A 21,690-nucleotide genomic window follows, 5' to 3' on the forward strand; every position below is an offset into this window, starting at 1 on the left:
AGTTGTCAAACCAAGATGCTTTAGATACCATTTTTGCATTGTTTAAGTCCAGATCATGGTTTAAATGGTGGGAAAAGCTGAAAACGCTGGATTTGACAGTCAGATAAATTCAAAATTTTAGAAAAAGTTAAGTAATTATTAAAGCATTTGATTAATTTTGTTTCTTTAACATTGATACATTTTCAAACAAGTAACCTAGAATTGAGATATTTAGTTGTGAGGTGGTTATTTTCTGACTGTTGATCTTGGTTCATAACTCAATTTAGAAAACTGCAGAGCAAACTTTGAACAGCATAATTTTGATTGCAGTCAATAAGGGCACTTCATGATATTGTTGTGAGAAAATTCAAAACCTGAAAACATCATCAGCCTGAAATTTTCAGAAAATTGTTGTTAACCACATAAAATGGAGTTTATTTTTTCCATGTAGCCTAAAAAAAGTTAGTAATTACCTTATCTATGAAGTGTTAGGAATCATTGATTTCACTGTTATGGTAATCTGCCTGTTGTGTTTTCCCTTGTCAATGTACTGTTCTAAAAGAATTACTGAATGTACTGTTACACATTGAAAAATGTTGCTAGTAACAGTAATGGTGATGTTGAAGCAGAAAGCCAGACGGAGAGGACAAGGGGTAGAGGTGAGCTCTTGCTCATCTAACATGACTGCAAAACCATTCGAAAGCAAAAGTCCCAATGAATGAAACCAGAGCACCACAAGATTTTGCACTTGAGAAGCATCTTAATAACAAAGTAACCCACAGAGTACCTGCCCAGAGCTAACAGATGCCCCCTCTGCCTGCTGTAATTGTTCTTGTTCTGAATGGTTGAGCTAATTGCTTAAATCGATTGGTAATACAAATCATCTTCTGGACTGAGGTGAAGGACTTCAGGTAAAATATTGCAGTAAATGTTGAAGTATTTATAAATCAAAATTGCTTTCTATCCTTGTGTTATTTCTGTTATGAACTTAAGTATAAGAGGTTATGCATGAGTAACTTTTATTAAACTCAGAGGGAGCCTTACATTTCACTTCAGACTTGATTATAAGCACACAGAGTTTCTCAGTTCCTAGTTTTTCTTCTGTAATTGGAATGTGTCACCTTCAGACAGAGATCCAAGTGCATCTGCCTGTTCCTTCAACCTACAATGGCTGAAGAAATTTCACGTTAACCATACTTCAAGTCAAGCTTTTGTTTGAATACTGTATGTAAATATTGATCTATGAGATTATTTTTATTTAGCTGTTCTAAGAAAACATTGAAAAATGCAAATAGAGGTAACTTTCTCATAGTAATATTTTACTAGCAGTAGATGCCAGAGCAAAAAAGTATGACTCATTAATCGGGCCAAAAACCAGTATCAGAGTTTCAATTCATAGAATAATGAGCTTGTGTTATCAACAGGGAGAGTACAGAGTAGGTAGCACATATTTAACTTGTCCACAAGCCACAGCAATTTTAAGTAGAGCTGTAACATTCTGTGAAGACAGGGTAGTTTTCTCCTTTTTTACACATCTCTAACTCTGCCATAGAATAGATTTAATATACTGATAATGGCAATAAAGACATGCCAATAAATCACTCCAAATCTGTTGTCAGTCTGGCCTGAAATCAGTAAGATAATTTAAAATGAGTAGTATATGCAGAGAAATGATACAGAAATATTTTGAATCAGCATAGTATTGTAATAAACTTTTAAAGTAGATACTAAATGAGAAATAGAAATTTCTGCCATCAGTAAATAGTTTTGTACATTAAATTTAGTGTTCCCATTTTCTGGCAGACCATTGAGGAGCTGCTGGACCAAGTAGTTGAGATGCTTGTGTAGACTGTATTCAAGTGCATATTGAAATGCTGCAAATAGTCTTCAGAAGTCTGTTTTGATGTTGTGACTTTTATTAAAAAAATGTCTTTTATCAGTTTACTATGTTATTGACAACTAGTCACTATCAATTTCTAGCAATAGTAAATATTCTAATATTGATGAGTGGATGTTCATTATAAATACAGTCTTTTTAATTATTTTAAAATAAAAACTTTCCAGTAGTCTTAACGTCAGATACATCATATAGCAGGGACCAACAGGAAGAGTGTCTGTTGCTTCCTCTACTTCCTCTGCTGAAATTCAGCTGTTTCAGTAATGTGTGGTGTTTAAAGTATTTGCTTCCTCAGCAGTTACTGCTGATGTCTAAAAAGAACTGTGGCTCCCTAATGTTTTAATTTTTTGGCATTTCGTACTAATAAAAGTTCCTCCGGCCACAGTTCCCCCATACCCATTCACAAGTAAGACTGACATAAATGGAAGGGATAGTGCAGATGAAGGAAAGTATGGGATATATGGAAGTAGATATATGTTGTTCAACTTTGGTTTTATTTATCAAATTCATAAAGCGGATTGTAGGAGTGTGATTATGAGACCTCCTTTTGCCTGTCTTGGTATCCATGTTCTAAGTGTTGGAACAAGTTTCCTAAGTAATCTTGATGTCAACTATTGTTTCCTATTAACTGGATTTGGATTTCTTTGTTCTTTTCTTGGATTTCTTTGTCTGGCACTCTATAGCATGCAATAAACTTGAAATATTTCTGTTCGATACTGATATGGATTGTATAGCATACACTCTTATTTGTTTTGTGGTAATGCATTTTGCTTCAGAAGCTAATGACCCACTCTCCCACTGTGGCATTGTGAGGCTTTGGCTGGCAGCAGTAGTGCAGCTTGCCTCAGGAGGCTGGAGGACAGCATTTGGATACCTATATTAACTTGTGAAAAGCTGTTTTAAAAGCTTGTTAACCTGTTTAAAAGACTGAAATGTATAGGCAAGTCACTGATGAGTGGCAGACACTCTTAGAGGTGTTACAAAAGCACCCTGAACTACTTTGAAACTAAAAAGTCATTGCTACTCAAGCTTATGCGGAAGCATAGATGTGGGGTTTTTTTGCTGTTTCTGTCATTTTTGATGTTAAATATGTAACCTAGGTTCTTGTGTATTCACATTTGACATCTCCCAGCAAAGCTGAATTTGAAGTGTTTGCAAAACTGCTCCTTGGTAACTAAATAACAAAATATGTTCAAGCAGAGGCTTCTGAGCTTGGCAGTAATAAGCTTACTTATTTTGGATTTTGACCAGAACCTTAGGTAGAGTGGGAAATACATAGGAGAAGGATGTGGCTGTCACAAGTCTGAGCACCCTGTCTTAACTTTTCAAATATGTTCGTCTTTCATTTGGGAATACTGTCTTTTTCTTTTTGGTCTTCAGTGACATCTGAGTGGTATAGAGATCAGCAAAGAAATAAAGTACTGTCCTGAAGGAAGACTTACAAAGTTAATTGTAATTCTTCCCTAATGTGAACTAAAGTCATCCTTAATAGGTGCTATGTTTCACTGTAAGTTAGATTGGGAAGTGTTGTAACAGTAAGGGCTTGTGGAATCATTTTAGGCTGTTTCTGCCATCAAAGGGATTTCTTGCCATCCTCATGAGTTCTCCTTTATTAAGTAGTCTTACAGTAAATCTAGAGAGATTATTCCATTAATTTTTGAAACACTTAATGTTTCTTGTCTTTTTCTGTTAGAACAGTTCCCTATTCCTCAATTGTTGTTCACGTGGATGTCTTTTACAGCTTTCTGGTATCTGGCACGGCTGTCTTCCAAAATCAGTCTTCATCTTTCTGTGAAGTCAACCTAGGACAGAAGTATAGCACCAAAATAGAACTAGTACTCCCACTAGGATCCTGTATGTGTTGTACAGAATGTAGGACTATTTTGTGGATCTTGTATGCTACCCTTTTACAACACCATGAGTTTTTTAACTTATTCAGCTTGCAAATCACTAAATCTGATTCATCTCTAGAACTACTTGCAGATCATTACCTGTCCTGTACGTATACAGTTCAGTATTTCCTATAACCAAGTAAACTTTGAAATCCATTTTTCTCACGTGTGCATAAGTGTTAAGTTTGTGTTGCTCTTCTGTCAACTTCAGTCTTTCCAGCTCAGCTGCTTTGGGTAATAATTCTTGTGCTGTGTGGGTTTGGTTCCGTTCCTTAAGTGATTGTGCTTCTTCTAGTATTTTGTAAAATATGGGGACTGTCTACATAAAGAAATTGCTAAGTAATCTAACCTATCTCAGTTCACAACTGAGCTTGCCTGTTACTCTGTTGGGAGCTACCTATCTAAATCTGAAGCTGTACATATAATGCACTTAAGATAATTTTAAATCTTTATGTCCATGAAAGCTGTGATCACCTATATGTTCCAAATTAAAAAGTGTTCTCTCCCATCTATTCAGAGTGTTAACAGGTAGTCTTCACAGACTGTAGACTGTAGTCTTCATAGTCTTAATAGAGGTCTGGAGCTCTCCTCTCAAGCCACTGCCTCCAAAAGGTAGTGAACTTACTTGAGATGACTCGCTCCTATCTTTGCCTTAAATTAGCTAAATATACTAATTGATTCAAGATTCGAATGCACAGAAAGGTTAAAGTAAATTTTTGATCACTGCATAGCTAGGCTGGTGAACCAGGGTGTTCTGCAATAGCTAATGAATGCCTGAAAATTGCAATTCAAATTGCAGATTAACAGAGTGTTGCCTTTTGGGTGCAATACTATGTGAAGAAAAACACTTGCTAAAGTCCTAACTCAGTATCAAATAATGTGAAAGGCTTGTGACACTACTGCTCCACTAAGCTGTTGAGTATTTCTGTCAACATTTTTGCAGTGCTATTTAATGAAGAGTGATGTACATGGCTAAAGTAAACTTGGTCTCAAGACTAATGCTCGGTCTTGAGGTGACCAGAGCTCTATAAGAGTCAGCTTACAGCTGGCTGTGCAGTAAATAATCAGTCTCATTGCTATAAACAAGTGGGATTCCAGTATTAAACTCAGAAATGTTATTAATTAACTTTGTAAATAATTTGGACAGTGTATACTTTCATTTAATAGAAGTGAGGGGAATGCCAAGGTTTGTCACCAGCAGAATGACATGCAGTTATCTCTAGGAGTCTGAGTTCTCCATGGCAAAGTGGTAGCATATTTTACAAGATCTCTCTGAAAACAGTCTTGTTCATTGAGAGAGACCTGTGTCAAGCTTGACTTTGGTGATACATGTCCCTTCAAATTAGGGTAAGCTCTTGGTATCAAGAACAGATAGGAGAAAGCTGCAATGTAAAAGCAGTGAGTGGTTAAACAGTTGAAAGTTGTCACTTGCCAATACTGTATGCTAGTTACTCAGAATTATTAGTCATCACCTCAGAAAATACTGTGCATCAACAGCTTAATAGAAAAGTCTTGACTACTCTGTATGTCTCAGCCTACCAAAGGTGGTCTTTTTTAGCTTTCTCAAAGACCTTTTTAGGAGGTGGCTTTTCTTCAGTGAGCTTTCATTACAGTGAAACTCAATGAGGTGATATTAACAGATGTTAGTTGATCCCCTTGCTGTAGGGAGGAGCACTCAACCACATGGGTGGGGTGCACAAGTACCAATGAGACATAGTAACATTGAAGAGAGGTAAGTTTTTGGCTCTTTTCAGAGGCCGACACACCACCACTATTCAGGGAAACTCCTGAAAAAGAGAGTAACTCCAGAACCTAACATGACTCAAAAGTCCTTTGGAAACATATCATGGCTTGAAGCATCTGCTCTTTTAGTTTAATGTCCTTGCCATTTATCAAAACCTCTTAAGGTAATTCTTCCAGTATAATTTTCACTATAGGTCAGCTAGGTTAGCAAAAAGATCCTTTTTTTCTCTGAAAACAGATCAAGCATGAAAATATGCATTTGCTGTTATTTTAATGTTGTCTGTGTATAGACTGCAGAAGAAAAAAAAGTTGTGCTCTTGAGCATACTTATTTTAAATAGTAGGTGAGAAAGAAAGGGTTTAATATTTAACTGCTACTGTTTAAATATCCCATATTGCTTGGTATGAATATAGGCATCAGAAAACTGGGGGAATGGAGGGTTAAATGGAGAAAGGTGTCCATTTTTCTGTAGGATTTGTGTATTACTGTTTAAGCAAACAGGTACATTTGAGGATGCTCAGCTGGTAGGAGTTACTTGCCCAAATGTATGGTATGATGGTAGTACTGAAATTTTGTAAGAATCTGTGCTTTCAGGGAATGATTAGATGGGTTATTCAAGTTATTATTCCTTTGCTGTCAATAACAGAGAGTTCTTTCTTTAAAATTTAATTAAATATTAATTAAATTTCAATGAGGGAAACTAAGCTTTGGTATGTCTTGTATGTTCCATTATTTTAGCACTGGTATCAGCAGTAACTCTGATACATATGATAGTGCATGTCATTTGATGTTGCTGAATTTGCTAAGTGCACTTATTGCTGAAAACTCTGTATTTCCTGAAGGAAGACTAGGGGAATGCCAGTGAATCAGCAGTTTCAGTTGACTACACAAGCATGTTTGCTGCAGCAAATCTAAATGTTTTCACTTCCAAATTGTTGAAACTTCCCTTTCAGGACTGAAAACAATAGTTCTTTGTCTGTCTTGGCACTCTTTTGCCATTCTTGGGCCCGTGATCGAACAGCAGCTGTTAAATTGCAGTTTAATTAACAAGTAGTTACAGTTAGTACTATCTAAAGCTGGACTAAAGCTTTGTCTATTCCAGCTCAACACACTTGATTAATTATAAACAAAGTAGATTGTTTCACTTTGACCAACCCAGTCTTTCTTCCCTCTTTGTTCCAGTTAGTTTCGTAACAATTGCTTTGGCTTTGAAAATAGATATTATAATTCTCTAAAGAATGCATCCTTGTGGGGTGTAGGCCTGAGAATAAAATTGGACATGCTCTGACCAGGAGGTGGTACTAGAGATCATGCATCTTAGTCATTCTGATTCTATGGTAAAAAGGTTAACTGCTTCTTACATAGCAGTTAACTATTCCTTGCTTTTGTTATAGTATTGTCTTCTTCCAGTAAAAGAATTCCTCTGTCTTGAAACAGTTATTTTTTAACAAGGTGAAGGTTTTTGCCTCAGTTTGCTGGTTCTCAGACTTTCTGATGTAAATAAAAGGTTTCGTTAAATTCTGTCTCGTTCAAGTTTTTGGTTTATTCTTGTGCCATTCAAAAAGTGCAGCATCTGCTTATTTCCATTCTTGTTTCTACCTGTCTCCAAATATGCTAAGCAAGGTTAAGCAGAAAATATATCATTCATGTGCTTAGTGATATTTAGTGGGTTTGAGGAACTCTGTTAGGTAAATCTGCCAATTTTACAAAGTACAAAGAAAGGGCAAAGATAACAGTTACTTAGACTATATCTCCCATAATCTAATCAAACATTACACACAGAATCATTAGGGTGGAAGAGACTTCAAGGTCATTGAGTCTGACCCATGCCCTAACATCTCAACTGAACCATGACACCGAGTGCCACATCCAGTCTTTTTTTAACACATCCAGGGATGGTGACTCCACCACCTCCCCAGGCAGACCATTCCATTATTTTATCACTCTTTCCGTAAAAGACATTTTCCTAATATCCAACCTCTATTTCCCTTGGTGCAGCTTAAGACTGTGTCCTCTCATTCTGTCAATTACTGCCTGGAGAAAGAGATCAACCCCACCTGACTACAACCACTTTTCAGGGAGTTGTAGAGAGTGATAAGGTCACCTCTGAGTCTCCTTTTCTCCAGGCTAAACACCCCCAGCTCCCTCAGTCATTCCTCACAGGGCTTGTGTTCCAAGCCCCTCACCAGCCTTGTACTCTCCTTTGGACATGCTCAAGCGTCTCAATGTTCTTCCCAAGCGTGGGGCCAGAACTGGACACAGCACTCGAGGTGTGGCCTTACCAGTGCTGAGTACGGGGGAAGGGTGACCTCCCTGCTCCTGTTGGCCACACTCTTCCTGGTACAGGCCAGGATGCTGTTGGCCTTCTTGGCCACCAGGGCACACTGCTGGCTTGTGTTCAGTTGGCTGTCATCAGTACCCCAGGTCTCTTTCGTCCTGGGCACTGTCCAGTCACACTGTCCCCAGTCTGTAACATTGCAGGGGGTTATTGTGGCCAAAATGCAGGACTCGGCCCTTGGACTTATTAAACATCATCTTATTGGACTCTGCCCATCCATCCAACAGTTCCAGGTCTCTCTTCAGAGCCCTCCTACCTTCCAATAGATTGACACACGCTCCCTTCTTAGGGTCATCTGCAAATTTACTAATGAAAGACTCAATACCCTCATCCATGTCAATAAAGATATTAAACAGAACTGGTCCCAGCTCACACCCCTGAGGGACACCACTGGTGAGCAGCTGCCAGCTGGATGCAGCACCGTTCACCACCACTCTCTGGGCCTGGCCATCCAGCCAGTTCTGAATCCAGCAAAGCATGCTCCTGTCCAAGCTGTGGGCTGCCAGCTTTTCCAGGAGGATGCTGTGGGAGACAGGGTCAAAGGCCCTGCTGAAGTCCAAATATTTAACATCCACAGCCTTTCCCAGATATGTCAGGCAGGTTACCTGGTCATAAAAAAAGACCAGGTTGGTCAAACACAACCTTCCCCTCCTAAAGCCATGCTGGCTGGGTCTGATACCCTGGCCACTTACCTTGCTGGGTACTGAGGTCAGGCAAACTGGCCTATAACTACCAGGATCCTCCTTCCTTATTCTCCCTTTTTGTGCATGGTCATCACATTGCCCAGCTTGAAGTCCTCTGGAACCTCACCAGTCAACCAGGATTGTTGGTAAATGATGGAGAGTGGCTTTGCAATCTCATCTTCAAGCTCCCTCATCACCCTGGGATGGATCCCATCTGGTCCCGTGAATTTATGAACATCTAAGTGGCTCAGCAGTTCTCTGACTGCCTCCTCCTGGATAATGGGGGGACCATTCTTCTCCCTGACACCATCTGCCAACCCAGGAGGACAGTTGTCCTGAGGACAAGCCATCTTCTCACTAAAAACTGAGGCAAAGAAGGCATTAAGCACTTCTGCCTTCTCATTTGCAGTTACTGAGTTCTCTCCCTCATCCAATAGAGAGCAAATGTTGGTCTTACCCTTCCTTTTGCCATTAATATATTTATAAAAACATTTTTTATTATCCTTTACAGAAGTTCCCAAATTAAGTTCAAACAAAGCTTTGGCCTGCCTAGTTTTTTTCCTACATGCCCTAGCAGCTGTCTTGAATACTTCCTGAGAGACCTGATCCTCCTTCCAAAGACGATACATCCTCTTTTTATTCCTAAGTTCCTTCAAAACATGGTTGCCCATCCAGGCTGGATGTTTGCCTCATCGACACATCTTTCAGCACACAGGGGCAGTCTGTTCTCCTTTGTTTTAAGGGTGGCTTCCCAAGGAACTCTCTGAATAAGTCTCCTAAACAGGCCGAAGTCTGCCCTCCAGAAGTCCAGTATAAAAGTCTTATTGATGTTCCTCCTGATTTCACCAAATATCAAGAACTCCGTAATTTCATGATCACTATGCCCCAAGTGACCTCCAACCACCACATCTCCCACCAGCCCATCTCTGTTTGCGAACAACAAGTCTAACATAGTCCTTCCCCTGGTGGGCTCACTCACCAGCTGCGACAAAAAAGTTGCCCTCCACTTACTCTAAAAACTTCCTGGACTGCCTCTTTTCTGCTGTATTAAGTTCCCAGCAGATGTCTGGTGGGTTAAAGTCACCTACAAGAACAAGGATTGGTGATCCTGAAACATTCTCCAACTGTTTTATAAAATAAGTTGTCTACCTCTTCTTCCTGGTTGGGTGGATGATAACAGACTCCCAGTAGGGCATCAGCCTTGTTGGCCTTTCCCTTAATTCTTACCCAGAGGCATTCAACTTCATCGCCATAAGTTTCAATGCCCATGGCATCAAAAGCCTCCTTAGTATAAGGGCCACCCCTCCATTTCTTCTCCCTTTCCCGTCTCTCCTGAAGAGCTTGTAGCCGTCTAGTGCAGTGCTCCAGCTACGTGAGTCTTCCCACTACTTTTCCATGATGGCAATTTCATCATAGCTTTGCTGTTGCACCATGGCTTCCAGCTCTTCTTGTTTGTTACCCATGCTGCATGCGTTAGTGCACATGCACCTCAGCTGGGCTGCTGATTTCACCCCTAACTCAGGCTTACTACCCTTGGGCCTGCTTCCAGAGAGCCCAGCTGCATCCCCTTCCCCCTTCAAACCTAGTTTAAAGCCTGCTCAATGGATTCTGCCAGTTCATGAGCTGAAATTCTTCTACCCTTAACAGAGAGATGCAGCCCATCCACTCCCAGGTGCTGAAAACGTTGGTCCATGATCAAAGAACCCAAAATTCTGGTGATGACACCAAACCTTGAGCCGCTTCTTGACAATGTGGGCTCTCCTATTCCTTTCATCATTTTTTTTCTGCCACCAAAGGAACTGAGCAGAACACTACCTGTGCTTCTGCCCTGTCAACCATGTTACCCCGTGCCCTAAAGTCTCTTCTAGTTGTCCTGACTCCTCTTTTGAATCTCATCACTGCCAGCCTGGAGTATCAGCAGGGGGTAATAATCAGAGGACTGAGTCAGCCCAGGAAGTCTCTCAGTAATATCCCATACCTGGGGCTCAGGGAGGCAGCAAACCTCCTTGTGGGATGGGTCCAGTCCATATGTGGGGCCCTCTGTTCCCCTCAGAAGAGAGTCACCCACTATGACTACCCTTCTTTTTAATGTTAGATGTGGTGATCCCTCTGACAGATGAAGTGTAATTGGGAGGCTCAGTGGGTGGATCATTTTCATCTATATCATCTGGCTGACCCTCTGGATTCAGGGCCTCATCCCTATTCTGAAGCGGCACCTGGCTCGGTGATAGGGGTCGGGAGGAACTTCTGTTACCTTCCTGAGTAGGAAACCATTTCCAGTCCCCTTCATCCACCAGGTGTCCTCCTATTGCCTTACAGCGGGAGGCATGGGAGTCCTCTGACTCCTGGTGAGCCTCCCTGAAGGATGGCAAGGCAGAACTCCACCAATCTATTTCCCTTTCACTTTCCCTAATACTCTTTAGTGTTTCAGCGCCCTCCCTAAGCTTGGCCACCGGGAAAAGGAGATTTTTAACCTGTTCACACCTCAGGCAGGTTTCCTCCGCAATGCCCCCCTGAAACCACTGATAAGCTCAAACACTCCACACAGGAAGTAGTCTGGACAGATGCATCCTTTTTGGAGGGTTCCGTTTGATTACATTCACTTGTAGTAGCTGCAGTTTTTGACTGTGTAAAAACCATTACTAACAAAAAAACACCAAAACCAACTCACCAACAGAAACACAACAAACAACGAACTAAAAACCCCACTAGAAGGAGGAAGCCTGCAACCATGCCTACGGGAACTGCCAAGTGAGCTGCTGTACCGCACCCCTGTTTGCCCACTCCTGTTCACCTCGCTCCCTAGAGCTCTCCATTAATCACCCCACCTCTCACCTCAGGGAAACCCTGCCCTGAGCCCGCGTGGCTAACAAGAACAAGGAACCAGCCTGCTCAGTACTCTTTTAATCACCCAATACATAGGACTTAACGTTTGTGTAAGTATATCTAATTGATCCTCAGAGGGTGACTGGACTGGTTTGTGTTTTAATTCTTGAAAAGAGGCCATCATGCTGGCTAGACATGTCTTCAGCAGATGGAGAGTGTTCAGCTGATAGTACTAGTCAAATGTAGTCTCTCTCAGATATCTACCTGAATAGACAGAACCTGGAGTAAAAAACATGCTCCATTTTGGGTTTGAACTTGGTCATATGGGAAGAAAGTCTGAAATATGTGGACCTGGGGCTCTATTTAGGGGAAAAACTTGTGTTACACTTGACTGGAAAGGTTCTCTGCCCTCTTTGTTGATTGATACTGTCTTGATAGAAGAGCCCTGTTAGACAGCAAATCTGCTGTTTTTCTTAACTGTTCTCAAGTGTGAGGCAGATTTGAGTCTGGAGTGCTTTTGGATGTACATACAATAGCTTCACTGTCAACATTTTTATGGCTGCTGCTTTTTCAATGCCTGAACTGGAGTATAAGATCTGTCAGAATTTGAAAATCTGGTAACGGAATTTGTATTTTGTCATTGCCATGCAGAATGCTACAGAAACACCTTACATACTATCAGGTGGGACTTTCCCTCCCCTCATTTCACAAGGGGATAAAGGCAACTGTTAGTGTGTTGCAGTTCAAAGCAGTCAACAGCAAGAATATCACCATTCTCTTGAAGTCTTAATGTCACCCATATGCACACTGGGATCTCTGCAGGCAGTAGCATCAGTTTCAGTTTGCCAGCTCTTAACACATGCACAGCTTTCTCACGATTAATTATTCAGGGGTACACCTCTGTGAGGGAACCAACAATGGGGTTGGACTTCAGCAGTATGTAGAAAATATGAGTCTACAAAATAATTGGTTACGTAGATGCTGAATGTGTTTCTGCAGTTGCCTGGGTTTTTCATAGTTCAGTAGGCAATTAAGGCAGAGGTTCTTATAGAAAGGGCTCTCAGCTTGTACAAAACAGATATGCTGTCATGAAATAAGGTAATTTACTTACTATAGAAGGCAAGTTAAAATAGGCACTAAACTGCTTGTTTTATCGTACTATTCTCTAGCTGATGCTTATCACAGGGAGGTTTTTATGTTGGTATTAGCTCTGTTCTGGCACCCTTTATCTTGTATATACGTTTTACCCCTCTGGAAAGCAAAGTACAACCAAAATGGCATCCCAAAGCTTAGTGCACAGCCTCATAAAGACCAACACTATTACAGTTCTGTGTAGAACTCATGATAGCATTTATCTGCAAAGTCCTGAACATTTTAGGGCCTAGATTCTTTGATTTGCTTTCCTTTCCTCTAATGTACTAGAAGCACCCTTTTGTGAGCTGTTTTCCAAACAGTTTCCAGATTTTTCCTTCAAGGGCAGGGTAGGTCAGCTTATTGTAGAGACTGTGCTGTGCTTGAAGTTGTTTTTCCTATTACACAGAGGGTGTTTGCTTTCAGCAAATAAAAGCAGTCTGTTTCTTTTTGCATCAATAATACTGTGAAGGTTGTTTTTGTATTGGCAAGTGAGTTTAATATCTTTACTGATATGTTTGTTAATATTGTATGTAATATCAGTTAATATTTTAGTTTTTAAAGATTAGTTTTCCGAAAGTTGCTTTTCATAAAACAGTTTTACAAACTCCCAAATAAGCCTGTATAAACTTAAGTGTTATGAATACAGTGAATAATTTTTTCAGATGGAATATGTCTGTATCATTACTTCCTGGCTTTAAATGGGTTTGGTAGGCTTTAACTAAAACTTTGTTTCTTCTAGTGCTTCTCAAAATGAGCATACATACAGGGGAAACTAGTCTGGTGAGGGCCTACTTAATGTATAACCTGTATACGAAGAAATCCTGTGCCTATTTGCCTGGCTATAAAAGTGATTTCAATGATGAGCTGTGTTCAGAGCAGCTGAACGTAAAGAAAAAACTTCTACTTTGACATGGTGCTTGAGACACGTATGCCCAATTTTTTAAAACTAAATTTTATTGGGCCTAACTACTTCTTGTCAAATGAAGTTCTGAAAATCTAAGCCAGAACATTTGTCAGAATGATCTGGTACTATGTCTTTGGACAGTCTTAACTGAAAATGAGTGTGTTCTTAGTTGGTTCACTGTTTTGAACTGGCTAAGAAGTCTGACTTCAGAATAATTTCTTTAATCTTTGTTACAATTTCTAATTCACTGTCATCCATTCAGACTAAATGTCATTGTTGCTACTTGTTTGCTGTGTGGAAAGCTTTATCCTCTCTAAGCAATGTGTCTCAAATGTAATTATAAAGGCTAAAGGTAAAACTGCTCTGGTTTTAACTGTCTACCAAGAAAAGGAGGTTTCTATGCCCAGGGACTGAAGCAGAAACAGGGTAAGGGTTACTATTGGTCAAAGACCACTAGTAACCTCCAGCGGTGTCTGTTTCCTTTTCGCTGTTTCCCTCTAGTGGTCACAGACGATACTAACTTGGGGAGATTAAGCAGATGAACTGGTGCTAACCCGAAAGTAACATGAGGGTATGACAACTTAATTTTCCCAGTCCTGATCTGTTAGACCACAGAGTATTGTGAAACCTTGTGACAGAAGGACATACTCTCATGTTTTGAATTGGTGATTCAGCAAGGTCTTGGAAATTATCTGAATTTTTATCCTTTTAGACATCCAAATGTGTCTTCTTTTACATGAAATATACCAAGCTTTTAAGTTAGATAAACTCATAATCTGAGTTTGCTTATAAAGTTTTTTGATGTGACATCTGCTTTATATGCATATCTTTGCCCTTCTGTATCTGTGACTAGGTCTTACATCTAAACATTAGAAGTGTTCAGATAATTTATCCCTTTAGCATTATGTTGGACTTGTTCTTAACTCATAAACTAAAATGAGATTTATAGAATCATGTGGTTTTATTCTTTAAAACCAATAATCTTCTTTTATTCTTGGTAAAACAATGTTTTCATGTAACTTTTTTAGATCTCGGTAAGCCATTGTGTGTCAAGTGTTTCATAGAACTGCTAAGATTGAAAAAGACCTTTAATATTTCCACATTCAGTTGGCAACCCAGCACCACCACCATGTTCACCAATAAACCATGTTATCAAATGCCATACCCACACTTTTTTTAACACTTTCAGGTATGGTGACTCCACCACTCCCCTGAGCAGTATATTCCAAGGTTGCTTTACAACCCTTTCCATGAAAAAAAAATTTATAATGTCTAAACTAAACCTCTCTTGCTGCAACTTGAGACCGTTTCTACTTGTCCTGACACTTGCTACTTGGAAAAAGAGATTGACACCCATCTCACTAGAGCTTCCTTTCAGGTTAGAGTGATAAGGTCTCCTATAAGCCTCCATTTTTTTGCAGGCTGAGCTACCCCAGCTCCCTCAGCCACTCCTCATCAGACTTGTGTTCCAGACCCTCCACCAGCTTCATTTGACTTAAGATCTTGCAAATGTTGCATCCTAGGTAGGCTGGGTCAGGCACCTCAGGAAGAGTACAAGAATGTTGGTAAGTCATGTAGAGAAAAAATCAGAAAGGGGAAACCTTAGCTAGAACTCAGTCTGGTCACTGCTGTATAAGATAAGATGTTTTTCCAAAGGCATTAACAAGAAAAGGAGGGCCAATGAAAATCTCCATCCTTTAATGGGCGTGTGGATAGGGAGCACTGTCACCAAAGATAAGGAAAAGGTTGGGATACTTAATACTTTCTTTGCCTCAGTCTTTACAGAGAGATCAAATATCCTCAGGGCAAGCAGCCCCCTGAGCTGCTAAACAGGAATGGGGATCGGAATAGACTTCCTGAAACTCAGGAGAAAGTGACCTCCCATGACACTTAGCTACTCACAAGTCTGTGGGGCCAAATGAGATTCACCCAAGAGGACTGAGGGAGCTGATGAAATACCTCTCTGCATCACTTACAATCGATCCTAGTTTAACCAGGGACACCCCAGATAACTGGAGGTTTGCAAGTGTGGTGCCCACCTACAAGAAGGGTCAGAAGCAGGGTCTGGGGAGCTAAGGCCTTGTCAGTCTGACCTTGGTGATCTCAGTGCTTGGGAAGGGTATGGAACAGAGTATCTTGAGCGTGATGACTAGCACATACGCAAGAACCAGGTCATCTGACCGAGCCAGAATGGATTTGTGAAAGGCATGTCCTGCCTGACCAACCTGATCTCCTTTTATGACAGAGTGACCTACTTAGTGGATGAGGGAAAGGCTGCACAGGTTTTCTCTCTAGACTTTACTAAAGCCTTTGACACCATTTCTGATAGCATTATCCTGGAGAAACTGGCAGCCTGTGGCTTGGACAAGGTGTAGCGTTCACTGGGTAAAAAACCATCTGGATAGTCGAGACTGGAGATGGTGTGGATGGTGTTACATCCAGTGGATGTAACTGGCAACTGGCAGTGGATGGTGTTACATCCAGCTGGTGGCCAGTCACTAGTGCTGTTCCCTAGGGCTTAGCATTGGGTCCAGTTCTGTATTGTGTCCTTACAGATAATCTGGATGAGAGGATCAAGGGCACCTTCACTCAGTTTGCAGGCGCCAAGTTGGGTGGGAGTGTTGATCTGCTGGAGCGCATTTAGGCTCTGCAGGCTGGACATTGGGAAGATTTTTTTCGCTGAAAGGGTGATCAGGTATTGGAATGGGCTGCCCAGGAAACTAATGGAGCCTCTGGAGGCATACAGTAAAAATCTGTACGTGGCACTTAGTGTTGTGGTCTATTTGGCATAGTGGTGTTGGGTCAAAGGTCAGACTCAATGTTCTGGGAAGTCTTTTCCAACCTTAATGATTCTGATTATTTTCTGCCTGTCATGCAGAATGGTAGAGTTTGTCCTTAGATGCCTTCAGATGTCCTTATGCCTTCAGAACTCTGATACTTTATATCCAATATGTTCATCTGTTGTTTGAAAGTAAAATTACCTTTGGACAGAATTATTGCCTTGATAGTTTGAGGTTAATATATCGAATCTTTATGTTGTCAAATTGACGTATGATTAGAAATACATGTAAAGCTTCTACAGCTGGCAGAGTACTGTTGCATGAAGAGCTTTTAAACCAGACTGGGCTTTGTTTCTAAACAAGCATGGTTTTGACTCAGTAGTAGTACTAGTTTCTATGAATCTTCAACACTGAACAACTTGAGCAATCTGAACCTGTATCAGGAACATGATGAAAAGTTGCCTGTCTTGGAGTCCCTTATTTCATAAAACTTTTTTGGTTCAAATGTGTAATAGGTCAGTGAGCCTCTGTTGTTTTTGAAGTAGGTAGATGTTGAGAGCTAACAAGGGCTACAGCAAGAAGGAAATAAGAGTAGGTAATAGGTTTTGAAAGTGAAGAAAATTGTGTTCATTTTAATAGGGTGTGAGATACAAAACAAGAAATGTATTAAAAGTAAACTCTTTTTTCCCCCACTTTTTCCCAAATTACTGTTAGGACATGGCAATTTAAACAGCATGTGTTTGCATGTATTTCCTTAGGATGTGAGATAGTTTTCCTTAAATTCTTTGTCAAATATATTATGGAATTCAACAATTCCAACTTTTTTATCCTCCAGTTCTTCCTATATATTACATTACGCCAGCCATTTGGTAGAGATATCTATTCTGTTTAAAGATTAGAGGGGAAAAAACAATCAGTTCCTGAATTTAGCAGTGCCAAGGTTACTGCTAATTGCACTAGCTGAACAAGGGACTTTGTGGGTTTTGCAGAAGCATTTGCTTTGGCAGTTTTTTTTCTTCTTGATAAGAAGCATAGATAGCTAAGACTATTTATCTGCTGATAGATATGTTCTGTGTGGCTGTAAAGCTTTTTGTAGTCCATTTCTTTTAGTGCAAGTAAGAACCTTGACTGCATCTGTACTTTGAATCCTAGTGTTTCTTGTTAGGAAAATTCTGATTAAGCAAAGTGTAGGACTCTCAAGTCCATATCCAAAACAAGCTCAGGCTTGCAACAAGTACCTTTTCACAAAGGTGAATAAACCCCCACTGCTATTTAACTATGCTCTTTGGAAACACCATTGTGGTCTTTAGCCCAAGATTCTTCACCATAATACTGGTGGTGGATACGTTTTTCTGGTTCTACAGAGGTGATATTAATGTAATACTTAACTGTCTTTTGTTAAAAAATAAAACTAAACAAACAATTGGAGTAAGAGGCAATCATTCCTTCCCTGCCATTTTGAAAGATAAATAAGATTGCCTAAGTGCCTGTTAACTGTGAACATGGTATGTGCCTTAATCTCCTTGCTCTGTCCCCCTGTTGAGACAGGCTGGGTTATCCCTACATGCTCAGTCCCTGCAAGGCACGAGCTTTCCCTCCTACCTAGTGGATGCTCCATGGGAGAGCCAGTTCTCGGACTCCTGCAGCAGTTTTTCCTACTGCTCATCTTCCTGGCTCATCTGCCTTAGTTAGCACTTAACCCTGGCAACACTCCTTTTTGCATTTTGTACATTGTGGTGATGTAATAATATTTAGTATAACTATTATGCAATTTTGTATAACTGCTAAAAATACCAGTGTGACTACTGCTTTCACTTGGGATCATAACTGTTCTTTTTTCTAAAGGCAGAGTTGCACGAGTGCTCACCAGACAGTATGTAATGGAATTAATTCATTCTTTAAAACCCATTAGCTTTCAGAGCATGGAAACAAGTAACAACACTTCCTTTAGTGCATTGGGAACTGATGCCAAAATATCAGTGCTTTTTTTGCCGGTGTTTAATTGAATGTAATTTATTAATTCTTGTATTACAATACAGACCCTACCTGTCCTTTTCCTGACAGCCCAGATTCACGGAAGGGATAAATGTAGCCTCTCCCAGACTTGCTCATAGTTCCATGACCCAGGAGTACAAGCTGCTTTAGTTTTATTACTAAGTACACTAAATGTTGCAGTTATTGTCACCTTGAGTTTTGGTACTTTTGCTCACTTTTACTTTTGGGTTTTATTTTTATATGTGTTTTTGAACTTGGAATTCCTGGGGATTCCTGCTGTGCACATAACCTGAGTGTTTACTATGGAATTGCAACATATGTCTCTGCTGGAGGAAATTTAGGTCTACATGTCTTTCCTTATTTTTCCAGTTGCAAAAAAAGGTCAGTTTAGAAGCTCTTTCCTTTTAAATAATCATCTGCACTCTGCTTGGGAGGGCTGTGGGTGGGGAATCACTATCTAGCTGCCTTGACCTGGATTGTAGAATTTTTATTTCTGCCTTCCTGCTAACTACTGCCTTAGTTTTGCAACCTTAAATTTCTATTGTCAGTAGCTTCAGAACATTTGAAAAATCAGACCTACAGTCACATTATAATCATATCTTTAATTGCAGTCCTCAGAAATGCATCCTGTACTGCCCAAAGTGTAGTGTCTGTTGTGTTCTTACTGTCTGCAATAATTTCTTAGGATAGCCCTGCCTTGGCTCATCTGTGCATTAACCCATCTTTCTGAAGCATTTGCAGCAAGTCTAACAATTGCCTTTGGAACACAGTTGTTTTAAAGAGCTTATCTGCTTATTTTCCACCAAGCCTTTCATAGTACCTTCCAGCTCTTATGTGTTACTACCTTTCCTATCTTCTGTTTTTTTTCATAAGATATTGTGGCTTGATCTCTTGGATGTTTGAGTGGGATTGAGTGTATTTTCAGAAATACTGTAGAGAATGAGATTAGAGTCACTGTGTCCTAATATCTGTTCCATCACCTTCTGAGTGAGCTGTATGCCTTAGAGGGAGGAGCTGCCTGCTGGATGTGTTATGTAAAATAATAAATAATTTATAATGCTAACTGAATATATCTGCCTTGGTGAACAAACGTATGTTTAAGTGCTTCACAGCATATTGAGACAAAATCAAAAGAATTCCTAGAAGACATGTGAGAATAATTTGCTTTATTTGATTTTTTAAGTGGGAGAGCTTTGCTGTGAGTCTGTGCTTTATTCAAGGGTATTATTTTCCACTTGAGGATCAGTGCGAGCAGTAACAGAGATCTGCAATATGATTCTGCAAATACTTAGCTTTTTTTATTGAAAGCAGCTTTTCTGACGAACTGCCTTGTGGCTGATATTAGTTAAAGGATCACATGAAGCTTTGGATCATGTGGCTCTTTCCTCTTGTCTGTTGTAACAAAAGGATTATTGGATTTCGTGCATTGCCTTGGAAAGCTGAAGGTGTTGCAATTACTATCAAATGCCGATTTTAATGTAGCTTTGAAGCTGTGATGTATGCATGGAATTTCTAAGAACTGCATCTTTTTATTGAGCATGGCAATTTGGCATTAGTGCTTGATAGTATGAATTGATACGACTTCTACAAGTAATTTTGTTTTCAAGCAGAGACTGTTGATTTCTATCATATGAACTCTACCGGCTTTTCCAGTTTTTATCTTGGGAAATGAAAATTTGTATAAACAGAAGAAACTTTGTCTGCGTTCCTCTTCTCAATGTAAATTATTATTTCTGCAGTGATTAATTAACGATGATCTGCTTTGCAAGACATAAATGCGGCAGTGACCTGCTCTCGTTTAGATGTTGCGGTAGTAGAATGGTGGGGCTTTGCATGATTCATGCTTTCTTTGTTTGTGTTCATCGGGCTGCATGTGTCTGCTGTGAGCAGAATGGCTTGTCTGTGCAGCAGCTAGAAATGCGTACTTATTTTCTGGTTCTCATGAAAAATAAGTATTCTCAATGTAATTTTGGGGTTTTTTTCCTCTTGACTAGTCATTCGATCATAATTGTCTGATACAGTTTTGTGAACATGGTCTGTAAATGTACATGCTTTTGATTGTGTGCTGTTCAATCTGCTCTTAATGCCTGCTGCATTTGCTTCTCGATAGCAAATAGTTAATAATGTTGCACTTTCTTATTGGTAGACTTTGCAAGCTGATAGCTGTATCCACATAATCATGTATGCTGTTACATGTATGACTCTGTAGCATAGATAAATTATTTAGTGGAAATAATAATCACAAGCATAAATGAGAGAAATAAATATTCTGCTGAAAAGGTACCTTAAAAAAAATAAAGCTTACATATTGATGTAGAAAGAAGGGTTGTTTTTTTTTTTTCACCTTCAGTTTTTATTTTGTGAACTAAATTAGCTGAGAATTGACTGTATGCATAATATCAGAAGAAAAGTATTTAATTCAGATGTAGAATATAAGGCATCAGATTTTCTACTTACAAGTTTACAATATTCTTGGAAGTTCTAAAGTAGGACTATATAGGTGTGGCTTTGACTAAATCTCAAGTAAAGAAATCCAGAAATTTCATTTCCTGAGCTTAAAGCAAGGTCTTGTATAGGTGTGTCTTTCTCACGTTAAGGACAAAATAAGAAAACACTTCCTGTCCTTAGTTAAAATACTCTAACCTCAGTGAAGTGAGTATTTTGGCTACATTTAAAAATTTATCTGTTCTTTAGGCCATATCCTATTAAAATGAAGTTTTATCATCTTTCCTAGTGTGTACAAGTTACAGAGAAAATTAAATGAATTTTCACTATCAAACTGACTATAATAAAAACATATTGGGTCATCTTAAGACTTGTGGCATATGCTTAAATAAATATTGAAGATACTGATTAAACAGTGAAGTCTTTATATTTGTGTTTAAAGGAAATTATAAAAGAAATGTTTCAAAGTGTTGGGTGACTCTTCAGGTTTATGCTTATTAAATGCTTTTGAAACACAGTCCAAATTCTTACTTGTAACTTGGACATACATACTTTGTCCCACGTTGGCCAAATTCTTAAATGACACTTCAAAGAACTCTTTACTTTTCTTTGCTTTTTAACTTACCCACACTCTCCTGCCTTCTCAAAGCCTGTACAGTTCCAAATTTTTCCATAAAATGTACAACAACTGGAATTTTATAATTGCTTTTTCTTTGTTCTATACCATTTGTTTTGTCTCCCCTTTCCCTGCCCCATTGGAGTTTTGGTGCTAGTGCAGAATTTATTTCTGTCAAAAGTCCTTTACTGTTGTCTCTGGCTACTTGATCAAACTCATCTGCTAACAGTATTTCATATATTATTCTGAACCATCTGTTTATTGCTTACATTCTCATCAGGATTTTTCATCTCCTTTGCCATGTGCATAATTTAGATTAACATTTAGAGGAGTTTCTTTTCCTTCAGTTCCTCAGTATCTACTTCTGTTTGACTTGAGAGGAAATTTGTCAAATTTGTCTATTTTTGATCTTCTAAATGCTATTCTAATGAAGAGATGTTTTTCTTTTTTCATTGTTT

General features: G+C 39.4%; 1 protein-coding gene across 4 annotated transcripts in view; it reads left to right on the top strand.

Annotated features, from left to right (window-relative positions):
• The window catches only part of CERT1 (ceramide transporter 1), an 82,474-nt gene that overhangs the window by 28,926 nt on the left and 31,858 nt on the right, over positions 1 to 21,690 (top strand). Inside the window, exon 1 of one of the 4 annotated variants that reach the window (XM_038124393.1) lies at positions 19,369 to 19,890. The exons of the other annotated variants lie outside the window; for them this stretch is intronic. Within the exon in view, the coding sequence (XP_037980321.1) occupies positions 19,840 to 19,890 (51 nt within the window). The 5' untranslated portion in view covers positions 19,369 to 19,839. Of the gene's footprint in view, positions 1 to 19,368; positions 19,891 to 21,690 lie in introns of those variants that run through there. 4 annotated transcript variants of the gene reach the window in all.

This window comes from Motacilla alba, chromosome Z (genome assembly GCF_015832195.1).
Source record: "Motacilla alba alba isolate MOTALB_02 chromosome Z, Motacilla_alba_V1.0_pri, whole genome shotgun sequence".
In the NCBI taxonomy this organism is placed as follows: domain Eukaryota; kingdom Metazoa; phylum Chordata; class Aves; order Passeriformes; family Motacillidae; genus Motacilla; species Motacilla alba.